General features: G+C 41.2%; 1 protein-coding gene across 5 annotated transcripts in view; it reads left to right on the top strand.

The window, feature by feature from the left end:
- Positions 1-18296, top strand: part of APOOL (apolipoprotein O like) — a 43768-nt gene that overhangs the window by 14013 nt on the left and 11459 nt on the right. For all 5 annotated transcript variants that reach the window (XM_059732739.1, XM_014607244.3, XM_014607243.3 and 2 more), the window contains exons 2-7: positions 4469-4573; positions 9868-9987; positions 10694-10748; positions 12067-12165; positions 15912-16003; positions 17467-17565. In XM_059732739.1, coding sequence (XP_059588722.1) covers positions 4469-4573; positions 9868-9987; positions 10694-10748; positions 12067-12165; positions 15912-16003; positions 17467-17565 — 570 coding nt within the window. The remainder of the gene's footprint in view (positions 1-4468; positions 4574-9867; positions 9988-10693; positions 10749-12066; positions 12166-15911; positions 16004-17466; positions 17566-18296) is intronic.

The raw sequence follows: 18296 nt of genomic DNA, 5'->3' as shown, positions 1-18296 counted from the left end.
TTCTCTGCTTGCTATACAGCTCTAACGTTAGCATTCTTCTTTTCTTTGTGCCTGCCTGATCCAGCTAGGCCTCTTTGCCTTCTTCCAAAACAATAAGTGAGTTCACCTCTTTCTCTTACCTCACTGTTTAGCTGTTTGCTCTTGTTATATTGACTTCTTTGCTTCATTCTTCACAGAAAAATACACTGCCATGAAACTAGAAAAAGTAATATAAAGAAATAGGGGGAAAGGATACAAATAATGAATTAACAGTGCATCTAAGAACTTCTGAACAATTTAAAAGACTTCAAACCAGTAGGGCCTAATGGATTTCACCAAGGGTCCTGAAATGATTAGCTGAAGAAATTCTTAAAGCCACTGGTAGTATTATTTACAAACTTATGGTACTAATTGAGGTTCTAGAGGATTAGAGAAGTTATGAATATTAAAAAGTGGAAAAAGGAGGACCTGGTAAAATAATAGTCTGGTTAACCTGATTTTGATATTTTGGACCAGGGCTGTCCAACTGGCAGCCTGTAAGGGGTTAAACTGTGGCCCCTGGGCTCCCACCCAGCTACTGCTACCCCCTATGCTCTGACTGCAAGAGCAGCCAGGGTCTTCAGGTTCCTTCTCCCTCCTGGTGCCATCCCAGGGATTGCACTGATGCAGCATGGCCCACCCGGCAGTGCTAAGAGCATGGTGCAGCAGGAAAGCCCACAACTAGGGAGCTGAGGGTGAGGTGGGGTGCCTGGTGTAGTGTGCAGGGAAGGGGGTGAGACTTAATTTATTCTTTACTATGGTTTTCAGAGAAAATATGCTTATCATTTGATTTTCTGTCATTCGTAGGGTAACTAACCAAAGAGCAATGGAGTATGCAAACTCCTATAAAGAACTAATTACGTGACTTCTGATTAAACATAATTTGCAGTAATCTTGTTGCATATCAGAAACAACTGACAAATTTTAATGCTAAAATCATGTCTGTCTTGAGCTTAATGTTATAACCATGACATTGCTTTGACATAATGGAACAGTAAGTAGCAAGAATACTTCTATGATCCTTAAAGGGTAGTAGGAACATTCTCTTATCTTTTCAGGAATTATCCCAAAAGTCTTGTTCCGCTGGATTACTTCACTGGATCAGTTCTTTTAAGCAGGAAACCATTGATGGGCACTTAATAACCTATGGAGTTGTAGACTACACTGTTTTTTAAACCTGTCTTCTAGGAATAAATTATTGCTGATACCTTGAGACACTATCATGAAAGTCGTGTTCATTTCTCGAAGAAAAGTAATTAGAGGTGCACCAATTAAGCTTTTTTGGACCAATACCTGTGTTGATTATTGACTAGCCATATTGGCCAACACCGGTCAGTTTGGCAATATGCATCGGAGAGCAGCATCTGGCTGGTAAGTCTGTTCGAAAGAAGGGGTGTGGGGGAGGGAAGAAGAGTGGGAGGAGTAGATCGAGCTCCCCATGGTAAGGGAGGGGCTGTGGCAGGCATGGCCTGGCTGGGTGTGGTGCTGCTGATCCAGGAGAGGAGGGTGGCTTCTGCCACTGCACATACCCCAGGTGAGGTGAGGCATGGGGGGGCATGTGCCCCCCCAGATCTGTGCTCAGGGTGTGCAGGGGTGGGGCAGTCAGTGGTGGCACTGGGACAGGGCTACTGGGGAGGGCTACAACCACTCCAAAATTCACCATAGCTCCCCCATAGTCCTCCCTCACAGCGCCATCACTTCCCAGCCCGAGCACAGCATCTGGCCTGAGCGCACAGCAGGCAGCCCACCCTTGCCCCATACACAGATCAGGGGGGCATGTGCCCCCCATACCTCTCCCCTGCAGCCGTCAGACAAGCTGCTCATGACTTCACTCTGCGTCCCACCCTGGCTGAGCAGCACCTGCCCCAGCCCCATTCCCTCCCTCCATGGGATCCTTGATCTGCTTTCCCCATGCCCCTTCCCTCCCCTCCCCCGTCCCTTCCCCACCACACTTACCAGCCAGGTGCTGCTCTCCAAGCTACCAGGCTGTATTCTTGGCCCCATGCATGCTGCAGCTGTACACATGCACGCAGCGTTTATTAGCAGTATAATCAGCCAAAAGAAGCTGATTGCCGATAATGTCAATTTAATGCACATTAAGCAATTTTTGCCAGGTGTCTGCACATACAGAGACTTGGGACTAAAGTTAGTACCAAGTCACTGCAGCCCTGCCATGTACCCCTACTGGTGTCTACACATGCATTAATGCGCTTTAACTAATCACACCTAAATTTGCTACCTGCATTTGCAGCCAAAGCATTGGGGGTAGCAGTAGCTGGGTATCAAATTTGCAGGTATCAAATTTAGGCGCGATTAGCCTAATTTCACCATTTTAATACGCATTAAGAGCATACATGTGTAGACATGTGTCCATAATGTGCATTAAATTAAGCTAATGCACATTAACGTGTCTCCTGTAGACACGCCTTTAGTCTAGCAGATTTAACACAACTTCGGGTTTTTTTATTTTTGTTTTATCTGAAGAATATCTGGAAATTTTTTGAATGAACCAACATAGCTTTTTTGATCTTGGTAGAATTAGTAAATCTGGCAGTTACAGAAACAAACTTTATTTTACATGTAAACTGAGAGGGTATCTTTCAGTTACTCCAGATTATAATAAAACAGACTCTTAGTCTACAGATGTAACCACAAGCCCAGTTTACAATCTTTAAAGTCATACTATATCTGTTGTTTGCTTATTTACTGACATGGTTTGAGAATTCTGTCTTAGGGAGCTGTTATTTATATGTTTATCTATAAAGTTTGTTGGGGGTCTTAAACTTAATTTTATTTTAATGTTTCCTGTTAGAAGCCCCTTTTCTGTTTGCCTATAACTGTACCAAACTTAAACCATTTGTGCTGACATTTTCCAGGTTTGATAGTTTTATATTGGTTTCAGATTATGAGGTCAGAGAAAATATAGTGTATTTTTGGTATTAAAAAATGTTCAGCATTTTAAGAGTTCCAGAGTCATGGTTTGAGTCTTTTCTCTTTTAAATCTGCTGTTTTTTTTGCAAAAAAATGTATATGGACAGAGTCAGGTACAGTATGACAGTCTCCTGAAATCAAATGAAATGTCAACTGAAGAACAGTAAGAATCAGTGGAATGGCCCTAAGATATGCACTGTGTACATCCTTTATCTCTAACATAGTACTTTATTGTTGCTCCACAGAAAATCCGTATCCCCTGCATATTCACTGTGTTCTGATAGTTTGTTCAGACCCTGAGATACCTCAGGCCTGACTTACTGACCACTTGTTATTCCCACTGACTTAGATTGGAGTTGTGGGTGCTCAGCATTTCCTAAAACCAGGCCTGACAGGTCTGTCTCGACCAGGTGATCACATAGGAAATACCCATGGTCACATAGCAAATAATGTGTCATTCTGGGGTAGAACCTAGAAAAGAAAACACAGTTTACTCTTTAGATAAGTTTTTTTGGATATACAGTAAAATCCCTCTTATCCGGCATTCTGCAAGCCAGAATATTCTATTTAACCAGTATTTCCGGCTGGACCTGGGGAGGTGGGGAGAAGCTTGCACACATTGGCCATTGCCCCCACCACCCTGCGCTGCCGCTGTTCTGCATGTGGTTGCCACTACCCCCTCCCCCTCCACTCTGTGTTATCTGCCTTAGATAACTGGAATTTTTACATAACTGGCACCCAGCATTCCCCACTCATGTCAGATAATGGGGATTTTACTGTATATGGTAATTTTGAGTTTTACTACACAATTTCAAAAGATCTGAGAAATAGCATAAATGTTGTGGAATACTACCAGTTATCCTTAAAATAGGGGGCTCTAGTAGTTGTGAGGAATACACACCCTCCCACTAGGACCTATTGTCTCATGTTGTGTTTATACAGGACTTAGCACAGTGGGATTGAAGTCTGTGACTGGGCAATATATGTAATAATACTTCATAAGCAATGTATGACAGTATTGTTCAGTCAAGATTTCATTGTATTAACTAAAATGAGTGTGGACAAAAATATCCAGCCACAGTATTGTGGTACTGGCAATGATAGTAACAGTGAGAAACAACTTTTACTGCTCTCTGAGACTGAATTAGCTGATATACTAGTGTACTTTTAGAGTACTTTCAAAATTAATTCTGAATAATAAAATATTGCTTTAAAAAGTAGTTGGGCTGTACTTGTACACTAGACTGTACTTTTCAGGTTGTGGACCTCTCTGTTTGCATACCTGAGTATTTTTTTGTTTAAAAAACTTCTGTTGTTTCTTCTAAAATGTTTTATATTACAAAAGAGGATTTTAAAAGGTACATTTTTAAACCAATTTCAATTAAATAATCAAATAACAGATTAAGCATGTCAGATTGATCAGACGCACAGAAATTACTACTGGATGTTAATGAAGAGGAGAAAATATGATTTCTCAAATAACATTTAAAGCTGCTTTTTTTATCTTTCTCTGTCCTAGATGGCCAAGCTGGTCGCTGTCCCTTGTGCTCTGGCATGTACATCTATTAGTGTATATGCTGCAACAGAAGAAGGATCAAAAACCCACCCAATAAAGCCAAATCAGGTGAGATTCTTATTGCTGCTGCTTTTTTTTTTTTTTTTAAACAATAACTAGAAGTATTTGAAAACTACCAAGGCTTCCCTTTGAATGATGTTACACAGCAAACAAAATTATTTAACTACGAGTGATACGGAGTTATACAAAAGTAGGCCTGGAAGGGATTTCACAAGGTTATCTAGTCCAGACCCCTGTTCAAGGCAGAATCATTCCTAACTAAACTATCCCAGCTAAGCGTGTCCAGCCTGTTCTTGAAAATTTCCAACAATGGGCATTTCACAACTTTTCTAAGAAGACTTTTCTAATGTTTGACCACCCTAGAGTCGGAAAGGTTCTCTGAAAGTCTAATGTAAATTTTATTCTGCTACAGCTTGAGGCCATTGCTCCTAGTCACAGCCACAGACAAAAGTGCATCTTCATCCTCTCTATAATCTCCCTTTAGACATTTGAATGCTGTTATCAAATTCCCCCTTAGTCTTCTGTTCTCCAGGCTAAATAATCTCAGCTCTTCCAAAATTGACTTATAAGTCATGCTTCCCAGACCTCTAATCGTTCTTGCTGCTGTTCACTGGACTCTTTCCAATTTGTCCACATCTTTAATGAAACGAGGGGCCCAAAACTAGACCCAGTACTCCACACCATGCCTCACCAGTGCAGAATAGAGTGGAAGAATCACTTCCCTTGATTTGCAAGAGACACTTCTGGTATTGTAGTTCAGTATACTATTGGCCTTTTGCAACAAGAGCAGTTAGCTCATATCAGTTGATGGTTCTCTGTAATACCCAGATCTTTTTCTGCAGTACCACATCCTAGCCAGTCATTCCTCAGTCTGTATTTGTATATGCAATTGTTCACCTGAAAGGCAGGACTTTGCACTTGTCCTTATTGAATTTTATTCATTTGACTTCAGATCATTTCTCCAGTTCATCAGGGTCATTCTAAATCTTAACCCTACCCTCCAGAGAGTCTGCAACTGGTGCCCTCTGCAAATTTTCCAAGTGTATACTCAATCCCAAACTTCAAATCATTAATTAAGGTATTAAACAATATTGAACCCAGGATAAACCTCTGGGGAACCCCACTTAATACCTCTTCCCAACTAGGCATCAATCCATTGATAACTGCTGATTGAGCATGATGGTCCAACAAGTTATATATCCACTTTAGAGTACCTTCATTCAGTCTCTGTTTCTTTAGCTCTCTAATAAGAATGTCATGGCAGACAGCGTAAAAAATCTTGACAAAGCCAAGGTATCACATCAACTACTTCCGTCCCCACTATCCAGAACCCATCAGTTTATCATGGAAGGAAATCAGGTTAGTCAGGCATGACTTGCTCTTGAATCCATGTAGGTTGTTCCTGATCACATTTTTTCTCCTCCAGGGGCTGAGAAATAGATTCCTTGATAATCTGCTCTATGATCTTTCCAGGTACTGAAGGCAGACTGACTAGTCCCTAATTCTTCAGGTACTCTTTCCCTTTCTTAAAGATTGGTACAATATTTGTCCTTTTCTAGTCATTTGGGACCTCTCATAGATTCATAGATTCTCCTGACTTCTATGAGAGCTTAAAGATGATAAACAGATGATTTTGAAATTATCTCAACCAATTTGTTCAGTACTTTTGGATGCGTCCCATCCAGCCCAGCTGACTTGAAAGCATCCAGCTTCCCATGGAAATTCTTAACCTATTCTTCCATTACTTCAGGCTGCTTACCTCCTTGCAAACTGCACGTGTCAACTAATAGTTGACCTTATTCATAAAGACCAAATAAAAAGAACATTAAATACCTTAGCCTTCTCCTCATCCATTACTACATCGCCCTCTGCATTCAGTAAAGAACCTACACTTTCCTTGTCACATTTTTACTTCTGACTTGCTTGTAGAACCTTTTTAATGTTCCTTGTTAGTTGCAAATCATGCTTTGGACCTTCCTGATTTTCTGTCTGAATACCCATGTGATACTTCTGTACTATGTCCTAGTAATATGGCCAAGTTTCCACTTTTTGTAGGATTCCTTTTTGATGTTCAGTGCATTGAAGAGTTCACTGTTTAGCCAGGATAGTCTCCTGCTGTACTTTTTAACTTTTCTTTGAATCATGATAGCTTACTCCAGGACTCCTTTCTCTCAGGCTTGTCTCCCTGGAAATCCTACCCACCTGTTCTCTAAAGTCTAATGTCTTTATACTGCTACTCTCCCTTCTCCCTTTTCTTAAGATCTTGAAAGCAGTCATTTCATGGTCAGTGACTTCCAAGTTGCGTTCCACTTTGACATTCTCTACCATTCCTCCCTGTTTGCAAGAAGCATATCAAGAAGAGTTTCCATGCAAGTTGGCTTCTCCACCTGTAACAGGGAGCCAGAGGCTCCTGTAACTTTAAGGATAGTGGCAGGCCAAGCTTGCTGGTTGGGACTGGCAGCTGAGCAAAAGCTAGCTGCTGGGAAGCAAACAATCCAGTGACAGCAGGGATAGAAGCTACCACTTCAAGAGTGACTATCCTAAAATATCCTAAGATAGTCACTGCAGTAAGCAGTGAAAGGGAGCAGACATCTAGGCAGCCCAGAAGCAAAAAACTGCAAGCAGCTGAAGTAAGCCACAACAGGGAAGGGCAGGCTGGCCATCAGGCCACAGCAGAAACCCCTGTGGGTGCCTGGAGAGCCATTTGACAGGAAGGGGTGGGGCTCTGGAGGCACTTAAGGCTAATGCCTGAGACTAGGAAGTCATAATGGGCCTGCAGTCTGCAGGGAGAGGAGATCCTGAGCAAGATGACTGCAGAAGATGGACTGACTGGCACCCAAGCTTTCCCAGAAAGCTGCAAGGAAAGAGCTAAGGACGTCAGGGAAGTAATTACCCAGTGTGGGGAGAATTTTTGTTGTACAGCCATTTTGCATGCATTTATGTTCTTACTAGGAAAACTGTAGGGCCAGGTTGTGGCTATGGGGGAGGTGTGGAGGCCACAGAGGGATGCCTGGTGAGGTACTCAATATCAGTAAGCCTTGCCTAGACTCAGGAACCCAGAGGGCTGAAGCTGATGTGATGCATTAAGCCAAGGCTGGGAGAGCTAAGGCTAGGGTCAGGCAGCCTAGCCTGGGGTCAGGGGTCCAGAGGGATGTGGGCTGGTGTGAACTGAGGCTGGGAGAGCCAAGCCCAATGGGAACAGCTTGGCCTGGGTTCAGGGACCTAGGGGGTTGAGACCTAGCATAGAGTTACAGTAGCTGTGTTGGGGCCAGCGGCCCAGAGAATAGAAGGCTGAGGCTAGAGCAGGCCAAAGCCTGAGGAAGGGCTAAGGCCAGAGGCCCAGAGAAAAGAGAGAGCCTTTCCAGGGCCTGGCAGGCTGACTGAAGTATGAAGAGCCTTGACAGGGCCCAGTAGACAACTTAGTCACAGCTGTGAGGCATGGATGTGGCTACAGGGGCAGAAGGAGACCATGAATAGCCCATAAGGCAACTGGTGTCCAGAGGTACTAATAGGGCCAGGAGGGTCATAGCGTAGTGTCTGAGGGGCAAGGTGGAGCTAGATTGGGTTCACTCTGAGATCCTGGGGGCAGCCTCCTGAAACCTTATGAATAACATCAAGGTATAGCAGGTAAGGTAGAAAGTGAGGGTACCCTGAGAAGCCAGAATGAGGTAGGGGGTCAAGTGGCCATCAGGAGACGTCATAGCCACTCCTGGGCCCTGATCCGGTCACACCACCCCCCATACCGTAATGTCATCTCCAGCACTTCAAGAACTTGATGTGCACTGCTGATGTGCCTGTGCACTGCTGATGGGCACCGATGGGCAAAGTCCGGCTCATGGGCTGAATCTGGTCAGCCATGGACTTCATTTCGCAGCCACCCCTGCCCACATGGCTTGGGTCGGTCTCAATGGAGACCCCAGCTGCACCTGCATGGGAAAGTGGAGGCTGGGACTGCCATGGAGACCAGCCTCAGCAGCACGCTTGGCAGAGCAGTTCAGGGGGCTGCTCCAAAGCCAGGACAGAGCCGCAATCTGTAGCCTGCACTCTCTGGGCTGGAGCGCGCAAGCAGGGGATCACGGCTCTGCCTCAGCTCCAGACCAGGCTGTCACCACTGCAAGGAGCCGGGGTAGAGCTGTGATCCTCTGCTTGCACGCCCCTGCCTGGAGCATGCAGGCTTCAGATCATAGCTCTGCCCTGGCTCCAGAGCAAGCTGCCCCCATTGTAAGTTCCTAGAGGCTCTGGAGCAGCCCCCTGCACTTTTCCACCACCTGTGCTGCCCTTGCTGTTGAGGCCGGTCTCCATGGCAACCCCAGCCTGAGCTTTCCCACACAGGTGCAGCTAGGGTCTCCATGGAGACCAGCCCAAGCCATGAGGGCAGGGGCAGCTGGGAAATGGAGTCCAGCTGCCAGCTGGTTTGGCCATTTTGCCCACCCCTGCTCTAGAGTGATTATTTACATTACTGTATGTTGCAGTAACTACATTGCTGTTATATGTGCACTACCAATAATCAAAATGTGTTAAATTATAGAAAGAAAATGTAAAAAGTGTGTGTAAGAATGAGGATAGACAGCCACATATACCAGTGTGATTTACATTAGGATCAAGAGGCAGATGTGCAGTTCTTCCAGGATCATAGGCACCATTATTGTATCGTATTGCTTGGTATTTAGCAAATGGCTACCCCAGGATGGAAGCAGATACAGTATCTAAATCAGCATAACATAACAGTAGATTATTTTTCCATCCTTTCAACCCTGTCCTTCCCTTATTCTTTCAGGGGCAATTCTCTACTTGATTGGGTGAAGTTACCATAGTTTAAGGGTTTATGTTGTCTATCTCTCACTGTTTACCATGATATAAAGCTGACTCTACCAGCATTAACTTTTTGTCTTAAGTAAATTATGTTCAATAACATTAATTCTTAGTATTTGTATATTTATTCAGTTTATATGCTGCTCTTCCCAACAAAAGCTCAGTATGGTTTACTTTAGAAGAACATAATAACTTTTAAAACAGGAGATCAACAAGAGAGCAAAACTACTTAAAAGAGAACTAGAATATCAACATTAAACAGAGACTCCCTAAACATATTTCAGCCTAGTTTTGTTTGCTAAACCTCTGCCCAATTATATGTATATACAATGATTCTCATTTTCAACAGATTTTAAAATAATTAATTACTTTTGTTCAGTAAGTCCATAGATATAAAACTTTGTTTTCTAATGGGAGGGAAGGATTTTCTTTTTACTTTAAAGATGTTTTTAAAAGCAGTTTTCATCTGAAGACTATTTATATGTTTCTGAAACTAGTTATGTACAATATGTTTGTTCCTGCCCTTCCAGCTTCCCATTTATTGTGCACCACCTCTGAAATCTAAATACATTGAAGAACAACCTGGTCGTTTGCAGATGGGCTTTTCTACATTAAGAAAGACAGCTAGTCGCTATGTTAAATGGACCACGGTAAGAACTATACATTAATGCTTGAAACAGTGTCCTGGATTTTATTCCACCCTATTTGTTTGACTACTTAATTAAATCACAGTTGCTGTGGAATTTCAGGGACATGTGAGGATGATGACCTTTGTCTCAGCATAGTAAGGGGAGTGAATGGACATATTCGGTATCTCTGCAATCTAAGTGAAAGAACAGAGAGACAAAATAGATTCTTTCAGCCCCTTTATGGAGTTCACAAATATGGTTGGTAGCATCTATTGGTAACATTTAAAATGTTATATAATTAAAAAAAGATGTAAACTGTGACATCTCTAGTGTTGTCTCAGTAATTGGCAAATGAAGATTTTATGTTTTTATATCTGTCCTGACATTAATTGGCTTTTTCAAATATGTGAAAAAGAAAACGTGTTTCTGGCAAATCTTGATTGCACTGAAATCACTGCATGCTTTGTCTCTGACAGTGAAACCAGGATTTAGCTTCTACACATTTATGCTTACTCTCATAGCAAAGTCAGAATTACTTTTTCTGTTAAACTTTTTCCATGTGCTCTATCTTGAACAATTCCTCATGTGGCTTATGATGTTTCAAAGCTTGTATAGCAGCATCCTCAAGTGGTGCAAATAGAAAATATGATTGCACCAATATAGCATTGAATATCTCAACTCAGATAAATACTGTTCATTTATTGTTTTTCAATTTTCTTTTTTGTAGGATGCCTATGTCTTCGTTAAAAATGGCATAATGGACTCAGTCCAATTTGGCAAAGGTAGGCAAGGCTTAAAGAGACATTTAAAAATGTCTCTTTCTAGTAATTGTTTGGCCATGTGAATTACAAAGCTGGTTGAAACTGAAGAACAGTAAATTTTATTAAAAGAATGTTATTGCATCAAAACAAAATCCACAAATAATAAAAAGGTGTCTGCCATGCATATTCCACCCTAATAGTTTTGTGTGATTTACTGTAGTCCTTTATTTAAAATAAAAAAAGGAAACTCATAACATTGTTCACAAAATTAGGTAGTATTTACAGTTAGTTTGGTTCTTATTCATCCTCCTGTGGGTTCTCTTAAATGGAGCAGTCAAAGGGCTACTGATAGGGATGGAGAGGAGGAATGGAGCAAGAAGTCTTGTAAAGTATCTCTGTAGTCCACATGCTCTGTGCGCTACATAATTTGCTCTTGTGTCAGCAAAGAGTAGAGCGTATCGGGAGGAAGGGGTCTGCACCCTCATGAGTTGTGCATAGCCAGCCTTAACTTGGTACAACCTATAAACTGGTAGCCAAAGAAAGGAATGCATAAAGCTCTACACCAAGCTGTTTGATAAAAGAAAAGAATTTCTGATCCCTGTATCATTGTTCTAGTTCTGAATAGCAGTTCAGTTTTTTGGTAATTCTGGCATTGCAGCTAAAAGTAATGAAGTGCATATCAGAAATTACCAACGGAAAATAACATGATAAATAAGAGATTAACTAAAATGAGTATGGGAAAACAACTATGCTATACATCTATCTCCATTTTACATATCTGAAAGTAAAAACTACTGGGTTTTTTTCTTCTTTGCTTTTATTAAATCAGTGTTAGCATATTCAAAATTATCTGCTGAACCCATTTGTGAACTTCGTTGTATATTTTGGATTCACATTAGAGTCCTAATCCTGCCAGTGCAGATTCCTGTGCAGTTCCTGGGTGCATCTGCATGAGACACTAACTGCAGTAGCCTAATAACACTGCGCAGTAGCGTGCCAGGCAGAACTCATGCTAGTATGCTACTGCACAGTAGTATTAAGCTATTGTGCAGTTAGTGTCTGTAAGAACCTGTGCGCCAGTGCTACTGTGTAGTAGTGCCAGTTACTGCGCATTGTTTTAGTACTTGGTTTAGTCCTATGGCACGTTAATTAAATGAACGTGTAGACGCACCCCTAGAGAGTAAGTTAATGAATCCTCAGGAATATAGACATCTTCACTCATGAGGATCCAGTTGTAGGACTAGGGATTATATTGAAATTAATCTTTGGCTCGATATAACTTTGTTAAAATGAAAAAATAATCTCCACTTAACATGTCTTATCTGTTTTAATTTTTAAGATACATATGTTTATCTGAAGAATCCACCTCCAGAATTTCTTCCAAAAGTTGGTGTAATTACAATTTCAGGCCTATCCGGTATAGTCCTCGCAAGAAAAGGTATGGGTTTTTTTTTTCCTTGTTTCAGATATCATCTGGTTGATTGTATACCACATCTTTAATTTCACAGTATCTGAGATGCTTTGACATAACTACTGGAAAAAGCTTTTGTGCTCTTGTGAAAGCGGCGGTAGTAAAAAAGCCAAGCTTTATACAAGTACAGCACATAGAGGTGATATTGGTGAACATTTTTCGCTAAGGTGTCTGACCTGCTAATAACTTCTGTGCAATATACTTAAGTATTAGAGTATTTTTGAGGATCAGAATGAACTACTAGGGCTATCCTGAGCAATCTTAGCCATTCAAGAAGTATCTCTTAATTCTGCACCTATGCTCCTGGAACAAAATGATGGTATCGATGACACAGAGTGTTGAAATGGAGGTGTGTTAGGTGGTGGGAACTTGTTGCTCAGACAAAAGACCTATTGAAAGAAATAACAAAGTCAATATTATAATCAAATTGAATTTTCATAAAATTATGAGGTAACAAACCGTGAACATTATATTTTATTATTTCAAAACATTCAAATATTTCCTTAATGACATTTTCATGAAAATAACTGTCCAGGTAAATTAATGATTTACACTGTAAATTTACATCAGCATTGACTCTTTTTTTGTAAAGTCACTGTCAAACTGAAAGAAAAATACTGGGCATAATTAGCATATCACATTTTGCAAATTATTTTTGTTCCTTTAGTTTTAAACCATTCAGAATTAAATTTCTCAATTTTCATATAGAAGAGCATGCTAAAGGCAAGGGGCTTAAATATTTTATCACTTCAGAAAAGAAGAAAAGATTGTCTAGGCAGAAGGGCTCTAAAATGAATCAGTGATTAAAAGTTAAAACAAAAACATAACAAGAAAACAGGCACAACAGAGTAACTGGCACTGGAAGATTACTTTGTTATACCAAGCTTTGTTAAAACATGATAGAATCAAAACTGGTAGGTATAAAGGTGAAACATTTTTAGTTTGAAAGGTCAAAAAAAAAAAAGCAAGTTAAATTAGTCTCTTGTCCAAATGAAACAGCTTTTGTGACTTAGAACCAAAAGAATAGCAAGTAACTTGTACTAAAATGTGGATATCGACCTTTTCAGAGTCAGAGTGGTTCCCAGCCACTATATTTGAATATAGTGGTATCCCTGGTTGAGAACCACTGTTGGTGCTGCCTCAGTTTACCTCAGTGGTTCTTGACTGGGTGCTTACAGGAAAAATTGTCCCACATGCCTGCTGCCCAGCCAGATCAGGAAGGGCTATGACATGTGCATGTTCTCCTGCCTCGTTAGGGTTATCTGATAAACCTAAAGGAGGCAGGAGAGCTAGTTCAAGCAGCAGCCCTCCCCAGTCTGACAGTGTACACCTCTCCCAGAAACAGAGGCACACAGGGGGAACTGTCCAGCATGCCTCTGTTTCTAGCAGGAGCTTGGTGGGGCAGGGGGCCGAACAAGAAGAGCTGCCACACAAGCCAGCTCTCCTGCATGCTTTTAAGGCAGGGGCAGGCAATTATTTTGGGTGGAGGGCCACTGACTGAGTTTTGGCAAGTTGTCAAGGGCCGCATGGGTAGCCCCACCCCTTTACAGGTGCCCTGCCCCCTGGTTGCCATCTTGGGCCTGGAAGTCCCACCCTCTAACCCCTGACCTTTGCCACCAGAAGTCCCTTCCCTTGCCTCTGGAAGTACTCTTTTCAGCAAAGGGTTTTGCTATTTCAGACCAAGAAAAAAACCAAATTATATTCTAAAAACCAAACAACTACAGCATTCATTAATTTGATTTAAAAAAATCTTTTTTTCCTGATTTACATGTCTGTGTAGTGTACATAGAGGTGATCACACAATAACTTAAAATGAAGTCTTACTCTTGTAAACTGTGCGGGACATGGGGGGTGGGTATAGGTTTGTGGGGGGCTGTGGGTGTGTGGGGGGGGTGGATAGGTGTGGAGGGGTGAGGGAGCACAGCATGTGAGGATATGTTGCATGTGGGTGGGTATGAGGTTTGTGTGGAGTAGGGTGGCTGTGCTGTGTGAGGGGGTGTGGGTGTAGGGTTCTGCGTGTATGTCAGTGCGAGGGGGTTGTGGGTGCGTGTGTATGGTGGGGGGTGCTTGTGGGACTTACCCTACAAACACACACTGTGTTTGCCTCACTATACACACACGCATGCACTGTGTGCTTGCCTCATTGCTGTCTCTCTCCCCCTTCCTGATTGCGTGGGCGCGCACACACACACACCCACCCACCCACCCAGCCCCTCCTGATCCTGGGTATCATCACACCCCTGCTCCTGCAGTCCGGTGATGCAGCTGGAGGCCACATGGTGCTGAAGCAGCTGTGTGTGGGGAAAGCTGCCGCAGGCAGACACTTCCAGGTGGGGGGGCATGAGTGGGAGGGATTTGGGGGTGGGGTGGGGCTGAGCTGGCCTTTCTCCTGACTCCTGCTGGCTCTTCCTGGGTCTTACCACCCCTGACTCCTGTCAGCTTTGACAGGGAGCCCTGAACAGATAAATATTAATTTTCTAAACTTTGTAGGTGCCCCACGGGCCAGATAGAATGGCCTGGCAGGCCGGATGCAGCCCGCCTCTGTTTTAAGGTTGTCAAAGAACCCTGTACATGCTGCAGCCCTGTGCAAAAAGTTTTATTTGGTTTCCACTGCTGCGGTAGCAGCACCTGCCACAGCACCCCAGATGGTCTTTCTGCCAGGATACATCATCATCCAGGTTGAGAAGCACTGATGTATATCAAAAAGTTATGGAAATGAAACTGTTTTGCTGCTATTAAGAATATGCTGCCTCTCCTTAAAGAGAGTTATGGTACCCAGAAGGATTAAAAGAGGACAGAAAGGAAAGATGGAAAGGTAGCAAATATATTTCTTTTTTTCTTTTTTTTTGGAAGACATGCTAATGGTGAATTGCAGACCAATGCACTTTACTTCAGAACCAGGCAAGCTGCTTAAAATAATATTTGTCTAATAGAATAATAAGATACCTATCACTAGTTGAATATGATGCAGATAAATCCCAGTCCATTTTTTTAAAGAGAACTTTGTGTTTTTCCTTATGACTAGATTTTTTTTCAGCATGTAACTAAATAGTAGCTAAAAACTGGAGAAGAGATTTTATTTGAACTTTTGGAACCCTTTGAAAAAATCTGTCAAAAAGGCTATTAGGGGAGATCATAAACATTGCTGTTCTTTCAAAGGAATGATTTTAATTGTATAAAGAAAATTAAAGGATAATTCATAATTAAAGATATAGTGCCTGTTGGCTAGCCCCACACTGAAGCATCCTCTTGCCCCAGCCAGCCCCTCTGCAGTATATTGAGTCAGTGGGAGCAGCCCTGGGCTGACAGACTGACCCACTGGACCACTTGTCAGCCAGGGCTGCTCCAACCTGGCTCAATGTGCTGCGATCCCGGACGCGTGTGTAAGCGAATGCCTGGGAAGAATAAACTCTGGTGCGATAAGGATCAGAGTTTCTTGCATTGTATTAATATGCACATGTAAATGCGCCCAGATTCTCACTGTTTGTCAGTGTCTGTTTCTTAAACAACATTTCTAAATTTCCTTTTCATGAGTTAAGAACATTTTGATTTAATTTGAAATGGACAAAAACCAAATTTCAGATAAGTCTCCCAGTCAAACTGGGGAATCCATTTGTTCTGAATAATTGCCAAGATAAATCTCTAAAAGGACATAGTACTGGACAGCTATGTTTTATTTGTATCTAATATCTGGGTTTTTTTGGCTTATGCAGGTTCTAGATTTAAGAAAATTGTTTATCCATTAGGACTTGCCACTTTAGGCATATCAGTTTGTTACCCAGCTCAGTCGGTAAAAATCACTAAGGTAAGAGTTCATACAGTGTGAAAGTATTGATATTAAAAAATTTAAATGAGACTGAAATCTTGCCAGTCTTCAGTTTCCCGGGGTATAGAGTTGGCATCCAACTGCAATGACAGTAGTTTATAAAAAATTGTGTTTGTGATATGTCGGTTGTTAATTACATGTCCATTAAAAGTGAATAAAATAACTGAATTTATTTTAATATAGTGCTGTTTCATGTATTTAATTCTTATGTGGAGGAACCAGTTTCAATTAAAATGTGGTACAATTAAATTTTCAATTAAAAAAAATCACATTTTCTGGCAGCCGTTTCTTTCAACACATTATCATAATACAGGACAATCCAGTTGATCTACAGCTGAAGTTTCTTAAGCTTAACTGTAAAGTGCACCCAGTCTTTTAGCAGGGAATCACTGTCTTTTTTACTACCATCTTGCAGTTATTTGGCTGTCTGGTTAGAATACTGTCGTTGTCTTGTCTGTGTTAATCACCTAGATGTTTGTTTGTTTGTTCTGTCATTCATTTGTTCATTCTGTCATTCCTTATTTTGTAAATATTATTTGTTTACATCTGACTGTGTTCTGTCCTGAAAACTAGAAGTTTCATCCTTTCATGTAACGTTTGCTGTAATTGTCAATGGAGCTTGGGCGGCTCATGATCATGAAAATCCAAATTTCAGTTCAAACGAATAGGAGAACTACAGTGACAATACACTGTGGCCTTGCCTCAAGAGTTCTCATTAAACCAAACCATTAATCCCTATGCAAAATCTAAGTACAGAAACTTTTACACAGTGTGTGCAAAAATTTTTGTCTGAGTAAATAGCATCTTCCTTGGTTGCAGAGAATTAGTAGAACCGTTATGGAGATGTTACTGCAGCTTAATGCATTTTCCTGGTTATAGGCTGAGTAAGGACCTCGGGACAGACTTTTGTAAAGTGAAACAAAAGTGAACTTTTGTAGAGTTCACTAATCAGTCAGGTCTTTTTTATTTCTTTGTTTTCCCTTTCTTCTTTGTGGGTTTGCTTTACCTGTGTTTAAATTTAACTTCCATTTTCCTTGTATGAATGATACCAGACATAAAGTAAGCCAGATTTTGGTCTGTCATGTTTGTCGCATGTGTTAGATTGATGCTCATCTAGCCAGTTGTATGCACTTATTCAAATCAGTATTCCCTGATCAGGTTTCAATTCTATTTCATGTAAAAGGATGCACGGTGATTAAAAAAAGGAACATTGCCTTCAGATTTACCATAACTAATTAAATATGATTTATAACCTAAGAACTGGGGGAAATAATTCTGGGTAGCATCATGTTTTTGAAAGGCAGATTACTGAAAAGTTATGTTTTATCTAGTATTGGATAATAGTTTATTACAGGAGCAAATTTGCTTTACATGAAATGTTCAAAAACCTTGAAGTTCTTAAAACTTCCTTTGAAATAACACATTTTTTAAAATTAAATTAGGTAACAGGGAAAAAGGTATATTCTGCAAGCCATCAAACGTATGAAACAATACAGTCGTTATGGACAAAAAGCTCTTCTGTCAAAGAAGAAGGCACAAAGGTACGTTTTTCCAAGGACTGACCTGCTGTATTTTTTTTTTCTAAGTGCAGCTTTAAGCAAAAATATAACATATTTGATAATATAATATAATTATGTTTGTTGATAGAACCAAAATAAAAGAGGGCCAGAAAGGACTTCAGGAATTTATGTAGTCCAGTCTGCTTCTCAAAGCAGGATCTTATCCCTGTCTAAGTATTTGCCTAACCTATACTTAATACCTTCCAGTGATAAAGATTTCACAGCCTCCCTAAGTAGCCTCTAGGGGTACTGCTTAACTACTCTTAGGGTGCGTTTACATGTCACCATATGGTGATGTTGCTAAGATGCTGTGCTTTAGTGTTTCTTTTTGGTACTAAAGTACAGATGGTTACTTTGTCGTGCATGCAGTGGTTACTTCACCATGTGTGCGGCACATGAGTAGATTTCACTGCTACATCGCTGTAGCATACTATAGCATACTATACCCAGGAAGTTCACCCCTACAGTGATGTAGCTGGTGATCTTGTCGTCATAGTGCACCATATGGCAATGTAGCATATTGCTATGTCGCCGCAGGGTGACATGTAGACACACCCTTATAGACTATTATCAAGTCCTCCCTTCTCTTTATTTTAGTTTTCTCTTCTCCTTCTTAAATAATCCCAGTTTTTCTAATCTTTCCTCGTAAATCAGGTTTTGTAGACCTTTAATCATTTTTGCTGCTCTCTGGACTTTTTATTTTTTATGTTTCT

Source organism: Alligator mississippiensis, chromosome 8, assembly GCF_030867095.1.
Source record: "Alligator mississippiensis isolate rAllMis1 chromosome 8, rAllMis1, whole genome shotgun sequence".
Taxonomy (NCBI): Eukaryota; Metazoa; Chordata; order Crocodylia; family Alligatoridae; genus Alligator; species Alligator mississippiensis.
The sequence above is the reverse complement of the archived record's forward strand: the minus strand, read 5'-3'. Positions and strand labels throughout refer to the sequence as shown.